Genomic DNA, 8,789 nt, shown 5'->3' with positions numbered 1-8,789 from the left:
GAGCCAGAGGCCAGAGTTAAGGTGGAGACTTTCTCTGTGTTTCTCGCTTATTGACTCTGGAACACTTTCAGCCGCAATTTAGTTACCCTGTAGCTTTTACAGAGCTCCAATGCAAACAGATGTTGTTGTGGCGCAGGCGTGAAGGAGCACCGAGAAGAGGCGAAATATGCCCTGCTGGCTGTCTGCTTTGGACAGCACAAATAAACACGCCGCCTGCTTGTCCTACCCCAGCAGCCCCGGGAGAAGCGGGGACGGTGGCAGAAACTACACACACGCACACTGCAAGAAGCCTGCCAAACACGTAGGGAGCCCCGAGTCTCTTCCCTGCGACTGTAGGCTGTAGTCCTTGCAGTGGCAGCGAGGTGAAGAACTTTGAAGCCTTTGTAGGAAATGAAAGAGAAAGATGTGCAGGGGAGTGAGGCATGTGAGTATGGGTAGAACTGGGGGGGGGGGGAGGACAGTCTATGTATGTGCAGTGTGGAAGTGCATGTTTGCAGTGTGAAGGTCCCTACTGTGTGTTTGTGGGGCTGTGGAGTGAGGGTGTGTAGTGAACAGGGGTGTGTGTCTAGAGTGTGCCGGAGAGCCTTTGCCGAGTGCAGCTCGGTGTGGCGGTGTATTTATGGTGACTGGGCGTGTATGGTGACTGGGTGAGGGGAGGCTGACTTTTTGATGTTCATGGGACTGAGAACCTCTTTCTGTAGGGAGGAGTTTTGTCTCATGTTCGGAGGAAGATTTACCCGAACAGCTGAACAAAAACAAAGCCCTTGTTCTTATAGTCAGTGATAAATATACCTGAAATAGAACATAAAACACTGCAACTTTATAGTTTGTTTGATCTGCAGTGTGATTAGGTGGAGTGTAACTGCTAAGAAATTAAAAATAAAAACTCTTGCAAGTGGCTAGAAGTATTATAGTTTCTAAGTCATTGCACAACTGTTTTTAGGTACATATCTGTCACCTAGTCCCAGTATGGATAATCCTCCAATGAATTATACTTAATCGTTGGCTAGCAAAAAAGCCTGCTGAAGCTACCCTGGTTCCTTAATGGGTGTGTTCCCTGCTGTTAGCCAATTGACATTTTGTGCTACAGGCTACAGAGCATATACTGTATGCATGAGAGTACAGCTAGTGTTTTCTTTCCCTGAACTTCAAGGACAATGTAAGTATTTCTTCCACTGACTTAAATTTCTCCTCTCATCCCAGTCATAAAATCCTCAAAAATAAGGAAATATTGTATAGAACTCATCATCACACATTTATTTATTTTCTAGTTGAATGGCCCCTTCTCACCCTTTAAGAGCAGCTCACAAAGGTTCAGAAGGGGTGCTTGTCTACAGTCTAACATTTGTCATACCTCTACTTTTCTTCCCAGGGTACTAAAAAAGGAACACTAAATAAATTAGGCCATGTCTACACTAGCACTTATGTCAGCAAAACTTTTGTCACTCAGGAGTGTGAAAAAACAGATCCCTGAGTGATACAAATTTTGCTGGCTTGAGCACTCATGTTCATAGCGCTGTCAGCGGGAGACGCTCTCCCACCAACATAGCTACTGCCGCTCGTTGAGCTGGTTTTATTATGTCGATGGGAGAGTTCTCTCCCATCAGCATAATGTAGCTACACAGCACTCTCACAGCAGCCAGGGCCGGCTCCAGGCACCAGCTTGCCAAGCAGGTGCTTGGGGTGGCCACTCCGGAGAGGGGCGGCACGTCGAGCTCTTTGGCGGCAATTCGGCGGACAGTCCCTCACTCCGGCTTGGAACGAAGGACCTCCCGCCGAATTGCCATCGCGATCGCGGCTTTTTTTTTTTTTTTTGGCTGCTTGGGGCGGCCAAAAACCTGGAGCCAGCCCTGACAGCAGCACAGCTGTATTGGTATAGCTGTGCCAGTGTAAGCATGTAAGTATATACAAGGCCTTAGTCTGGTGTTGGTATGACTTTTGTTTAACCTCCATGTTAGAACACGACACGTGGCCAGCTAGAAATCCAGTTCTCCTCTCAGAATGTGTTTGAATTTACAGAGACAAGGTGGAGCAGATTGTTTAGCACATATTTCAAGAGACCATTCAAGGTGAAGTGACATTTGATTGTCTGACATGTGAGAGAGAAGGTGAGTGAAATAATATCTTTTATTGGACTGACTTCTGTTGGTGGAAGAAACAGAGACCTAGGTCTACACTAGATAATTAGGTTCATTTAACTACATCACTCCCCATGTAGACTACAGTAGGTCAATGGAAGAATTCTTCCGTTAACCTAGTTACCACCTTTCGGGGAGGTGGATTACATACACCAATGGAAGAACCCCTCCTACTTCAGTGCCTACACTGAAGTGCTGTGCTGCTGTAGCGTTTTAAGTATAGACATATCCAGAGACAAACTGTTGACCTACACAGAGGTAGGTGGAACAGAATGTTAAGCATAGGAGTTAACATGTTGCAAGGCACCATTCAAATGAACTGGGCCATTAGCACCTCTGCAAGACATAGGACAAAGGACCGTTAGTTGGTTACCCATTGTTGTAAAGAGACATAAAACCAGTATCTCTATGAAGTGCATGATTTTTAGGCTATGTCTACATTGTGCACTTTACCACGGTGCTCTCCCAGTGACAAAATAAAACCATCCCCAATGAGGGGCGGTAGTTTCTCTCCCGTTGACGAAGCACCATCCACCCCGGCGCTTTTCATCGCTAAAACTTTTGTCATTCAAGGGAGTGTTTTTTCACACCTGAGTGACAAAAGTTTTAGCAAACAAAGTGCCAGTGTAGAAATAGCCTTAGTATCTAGCAAAAGTGTGAATTTAAGCTTCCAGGGTCATCTTTTGAAGGTATTGTCAGGTGTTATATGACATGTTTTCCCTTCTTTTACTCCCTTCTTTTTGCCTTTTTCCCCAACAAAAGCTAAATTCCCTCAAGACAACAAAGATAAGATTATTTTAAAAATTCTATGTCCAGAGTAAAAATGATTTTTGATTTTATTGTTAAGATTCTTATTAAAATATTATAATCCTGACTAGATTCCTGTTATCTTATTCTGCCATCCTAAATTTGTATTTGTCAGCAGTTAGGTCTGATGCAAAACACTCTTAACATTGTGCAAATTTAGGAAAGTGAATTGTGAATCAGCATTTTATCTTAATTCCACCTCTCATCATATTCATTCATGCCCTCCCTCAGAAGTGAAACAAAGTGTCTTGAGTTCTTTTACATTTACATCCCCAGTAATTTATGTCACATGCTTATTAATCTTTGTGCTAACTGTTTTTGTTCAAGTGTCTTTTATTCCCAGTTTTCTAACTTCTAAGGTCTGTGGTCAGGGTGTTGCAATTAAATATAAAGCCTTCCCATTTCTAGACAACCAGTTTACAAACAGCCAAGGCCAATGGCGACCAAACATTGCTATCACCTGGTGGCTGTATAAAAAGTTTGGTTGTTTCAATTCCAATTGCCAGTGGGTCACAAAAACCACCAAGATAATTGACATCCTGTTGGAAGTCTCAGAAGAGAGATCTAGCATTGAACATGAAGATTGAACATGAAGATGGAACTATTCATATTTAGAGTTGGTTTGTCTAGGTCAAGTCTGGGGCACTGTGGTAGAGCTGTGTGGGGAAGTTTGCATGGCCAACATTACTCTCCATGCTATGCATGTTGTGCTGATAAGAAATAGTTGAGCTTCAGGTGTGTGAAATCCAGCATCTTTCACAAAAACTAAAACTACATAGAGCTTTTTGCTAAAAAGGATAGCCCTTCTTCACTGTGAAAAAATGTATCCCTGTGAATCCTGGACATTTCATAGTTTTAACAATTTAAGATTTTCTCTTTTGTAAGGCAGATGAAGCCAGTGCTTTAATCTTCCTTTGTAACTTAGATTCTTGAAATCTGGAGATCAGTCTCCAAGGCAATAATATCCTTCTGTGTGGCTGGGGAATACTGGATATAGTATTCCAAATGGAGTTTAGTTTCCTATTTCCTCATATTTTTTTAACGCTAGTTATAATCGCCTACCAATTTGGACCTGGATCTTTTCCCAAGATCCACACACAAAGGGGAACCTCTGGTATGTAGAACTCAACCCTCCTGCTTGAAAGAGGATGCAGGGAGCCACTTCCACAGCACCTTTCCCTTCTACAAACCCTGTGAAGGGTACTCTGTGGGTCTGGAGTCCATACAAGGGGAAGGAGTTGACAGAATGGGGCTGAGAAGACACACACATCATCTCCCCTCCTTTCCTGACCCACAGAGTATAAAAAAAACCCAAATTCAATACAACATGAAGCTGTAGTAAATAGACTGCACAAAACCCCCTCTCCTCAGGGAATCCTAAACAGTACTATGGTTTTAGGAGAGGACTTGACTTTGGAACTTCAAAGGAGCCATGATGCTAGGGACTGAGTGGGCCAGAGACAGTAGGAATTAGAATTGGTACAGAGGTACCAGGCCAGTGAATAAATGTCCCTGGTTTTCTACAGCTGCCTCAAGATGCGCCAGTTTTGGGATGAGCACCACAACAAATCCCTTGGGAGCAGACAAACACACACACATGCTCGCCCTCTCCCCTCATTGGAATGATTGGTGAGGAACTCTATGAAGTGAACCTTGCCGAAATTATCTCTCAGATTTTTCTATGGGAAGAGATGAACTGGGTCAGGAAATCTTAAGCTAAATTCACAGGTGAGTCAAAGTTATATGACTTACACCCTCTACTGGACATCTTTAGTGTGTAAATTATACCAACTTCGATTCCCACTTACCAGCATGTAACTTATACCCCTTTATATATTACTTCTGAATTTGGCCTAAAGAGTTTAACTGAACTAAATTGATGTAACTTACCCAGAGAGAGGCTGGAAGAGAGGAGATGTAGCAGAAAATGCAATTAACAAGAGGATGTAAGATGGTAATTTACACTTTCTGGCACCATCTTAAACTTCCTTTGACACCTTTACACCCACTTGCAGACATGTAATTTACACCTCCTCTCATTTAACCTCTGAATCTGACTTTCTAGGGGACATCGTGACTCCATTGATGTCAATGGCAAAATTCCTGTTGACTTCAACAGGGGCAGGATTTCATCCCTTGCCTTTAATTGTGCCCACTAATAGCACAAAATAATATTACAAATATTCATTAGCTTGGAGGGCAATAGTAGTAAAATAATTCTCAGGATTGTGAAATATTGTAAAATTGAATTAATTATTTTAAATTAAGGGCTACATTTTTACAAAATTAATAAAACCTAGGGCTATAACTACTAGTTGTTTTACTATCACCTTTGCTTTCTATTCACTACAGTCTTTGTATCCATAGGAGTGTAAGTGCATAAAGATCCATACACAGAAAAAAACCCTGTATGTGCTGATATCCTTGATGCCTTAGGAGTTCAGCGCGTAAAAATGATTCATGCTGACCAACTGTTTCAATGTCTCTTGCTCAAAAGAAGCAGTTACTGGAATTACATATAATCATATATGCTATGGGCATAAATAATATTATAAAGTTCAAAGAACTAAGCCAGTAAAAAGAAATATGTTAAAGAAAGCAGCAAATCATTTCACTGAAAGAACTGTGATTCAAAGTATTAATCAAAATAGTTCCCTTCATCTGGGAACATTTGTGGGAACTGCACTGGAAAAACATTTGTGCTCTAATGTACTCTAGTTAAGTGAAAACTCAAGGAATAGATGTTCACATTGTAACTGAGGGAAACATAAATGAGGCAATGTTTATTGGAGCTGTTGAGTGTGAAGAAATAACAAAAGTTGCACAATAAGTGCACGGAATGAAGAAGGAACATTTGCATGATACTATTTACACAGCAGCAGCCATCTTAGGTTAATGGATCATTCATAACCTTTACATTGCACACAAGTTCAAAAGCAAATTTGACAACTGTGAATGACTTTCAAAGACTGAAGTACAGATATAAGGCAAAAAATAAGCTTGTACTATAGGCATATATATTAGTTGAGCAAATGCAACAAAAAGAGGTCTGCAGAATTAATAGGACCAAAACCATTAGTGATCTACCACTAGAGCAACTTAGGCCTGGTCTATACTACGAGTTTAGGTTGAATTTAGCAGTGTTAAATCGAATTAAGCCTGGACACGTCCACACGACAAAGCCCTTTTTTTCGACTTAAAGGGCCCTTGAAACCGGTCTCTTTACTCCACCTCTAACGCAGGGATTAGCGCTAAAATCGGCCTTTGCTGGTCGGCTTTGGGGTAGTGTGGATGGAATTCGACGTTATTGGCCTCCGGGAGCTATCCCACAGTTCTTCATTGTGACCGCTCTGGACAACGCTCTCAACTCAGATGCACTTACCAGGTAGACAGGAAAAGTCCCGCGAACTTTTGAATTTCATTTCCTGTTTGCCCAGCGTGGAGAGCACAGGTGACCACGCAGAGCTCATCAGCACAGGTAACCATGATGGAGTCCCAGGATCTCAAAAGAGCTCCAGCATGGACAGAACGGAAGGTAGGCATATCTGCTCGCCATATGGGGAGACGAATCAGTGCTAGCTGAACTCCGTAGCAGTAAACGAAATGGCAAAATATTAGAAAAAGTCTCAAAGGCCATGAAGGACAGAGGCCATAACAGGGATGCACAGCAGTGCCGCGTGAAAATTAAGGAGCTAAGGCAAGCCTACCACAAAGCCAGAGAGGCAAACGGAAGGTCCGGGGCAGAGCCGCAAACATGCCGCTTCTATGCGGATCTGCATGCCATGCTAGGGGGTGCAGCCACCACTACCCCAACCGTGTGCTTTGACTCCATCAATGGAGAATCACACAACAGGGAAGCGGGTTCGGGGTACGAGGAAGATGATGATGAAGACAATGAAGATAGCTCACAGCAGCAAGGAAGCAGAGAAACCGGTTTCCCCAACAGCCAGGATATATTTATCACCCTGGACCTGGAACCAGTAACCCCCGAACTCATCCAAGGCGTGCTCCCAGACCCTGAGAGCACACAGGGGACCTCTGGTGAGTGTACCTTTGTAAATATTACACATGGTTTAAAAGCAAGCGTGTTTAATGATTAATGATTAATTTGCCCTGGCAATCGCGGCCAGTACAGCTACTGGAAAAGTCTGTTAACATGTATGGGGATGGAGCGGAAATCCTCCAGGGACATCTCCAGAAAGCTCTCCTTGATGTACTCCCAAAGCCTTTGCAAAAGGTTTCTGGGGAGGGATGCCTTATCCCATCCGCCATGGTAGGACACTTTACCACGCCAGGTCAGTAGCACGTAGTCTGGAATCATTGCATAACAAAGCATGGCAGCGTATGGTCCCGGTGTTTGCTGGCATGCAGACAACATCCATTCCTTATCTCTCTTTGTTATCCTCAGGAGAGTGATATCATTCACGGTCACCTGGTTGAAATGGGGTGATTTTATTAAGGGGACATTCAGAGGTGCCCGTTCCTGCTCGGCTGAACAGAAACATTCCCCGCTGTTAGCCACGCGGTGCGGGGGAGGGGTGAAGTGATCATCCCAGAGAATTGGGTGTGTGTGGGGGGGTAGTTGGGTTTGTGCTGCATGTTAACCCGGAAACCGCAGCCCCTCCTTTTACATTGCAAACCCATTTTAAATGGCCAACCCAACGGGTGCTTGGTATGGGAAATGAGGGCGCTACTGTTTGAAACCATTCCCACATGTTAAGAAGGTTAAAAAGCCAAAAGACTGTGGCTTACCATGGCTGCCTGCAAGCTGAAATCTGTTGCCTGGCACTGCGTGAGTGATCTCTCACACCAAACCGGCATGCCCTCAATATAAGAGGAAAAATGCGACCTTGTAACGAAAGAACATGTGGTGTATAATGTGAACAGCAAAATTTAACATGAAAGAGTGTACCCATTGTTCTCTAAAATGTGTCTTTTTTAACCACCTCTCCCTTCTCCTCCACCAGCTGCAAATGTTTCTCCTTTACAGAGGCTAGTGAAGATTAGAAGGAGAAAACGGCGGACTCGGGATGATATATTCTCGGAGCTCCAGATGTCCTCCCACTCTGACAGAGCACAGCAGAATGCGTGGAGGCAATCAATGTCAGAGTGCAAAAAAGCACAATATGAACGAGAGGAGAGGTGGTGGGCTGACTCGCAGGCTGAAGAGAGCAAGTGGCGGGCCCCTGTGTAACCAACAGTCCTCCTCCCCAAGTTCCATAGCCTCCTCACCCAGAAGCCCAAGAACACGGTGGGGGGCCCTCCAGCCACCCAGTCACTCCACCCCAGATGATTGACCGAGCATCAGAAGGCTGGCCTTCAATAAGTGTTAAAGTTTTAAAGTTTTAAACTGCAGTGTGTCCTTTTCCTTCCCTCCTCTCCCACCCCTCCTGGGCTACCTTGGCAGTAATCCCCCTAGTTGTGTGATGAATTAATAAAGAATGCATGAATGTGAAGTAACAATGACTTTATTGCCTCTGCAAGCGGTGCTCGAAGGGGGGAGGGGAGAGTGGTTAGTTTACAAGGAAGTAGAGTGAACCGGGGGGCGGGGACGGGACAGCGGAGGGTTCATCAAGGAGAAACAAACAGAAGTTTCACACCGTCGCCTGGTCAGTCACAAAACTAGTTTTCAAAGCTTCTCTGATGCTCACCGTGCCCTGCTATACTCTTCTAACCGCCTTGGTGTCTGGCTGCGCGTAATCAGCAGCCAGGCGATTTGCCTCAACCTCCCACCCTGCCATAAATGTCTCCCCCTTACTCTCACAGATATTGTGGAGCGCACAGCAAGCAGCAATAACAATTGGAATATTGGCTTCGCTGAGGTCTATCCGAGTCAGTAAACTG

General features: G+C 44.2%; 1 protein-coding gene across 2 annotated transcripts; it reads left to right on the top strand.

The window, feature by feature from the left end:
- The first annotated feature begins 286 nt into the window (after window positions 1–286).
- Window positions 287–8,401, top strand: LOC135972405 (uncharacterized). 2 transcript variants are annotated; one of them, XM_065550381.1, is made up of 5 exons: window positions 287–424; window positions 2,020–2,108; window positions 4,472–4,673; window positions 5,313–6,986; window positions 7,913–8,401. In XM_065550381.1, exons 4-5 carry the CDS (start codon window positions 6,581–6,583, stop codon window positions 8,137–8,139), a joined length of 633 nt encoding a protein of 210 aa, XP_065406453.1. In that variant the 5' UTR covers window positions 287–424; window positions 2,020–2,108; window positions 4,472–4,673; window positions 5,313–6,580; the 3' UTR covers window positions 8,140–8,401. The 2 variants fall into 2 exon arrangements, with proteins under 2 accessions (XP_065406453.1, XP_065406452.1); XM_065550380.1 differs by having other exon boundaries at window positions 4,472–6,986.
- Window positions 8,402–8,789: the final 388 nt, after the last annotated feature.

This window comes from Chrysemys picta, chromosome 6, assembly GCF_011386835.1.
Source record: "Chrysemys picta bellii isolate R12L10 chromosome 6, ASM1138683v2, whole genome shotgun sequence".
Lineage (NCBI taxonomy): Eukaryota > Metazoa > Chordata > Testudines > Emydidae > Chrysemys > Chrysemys picta.
The sequence above is the reverse complement of the archived record's forward strand: the minus strand, read 5'-3'. Positions and strand labels throughout refer to the sequence as shown.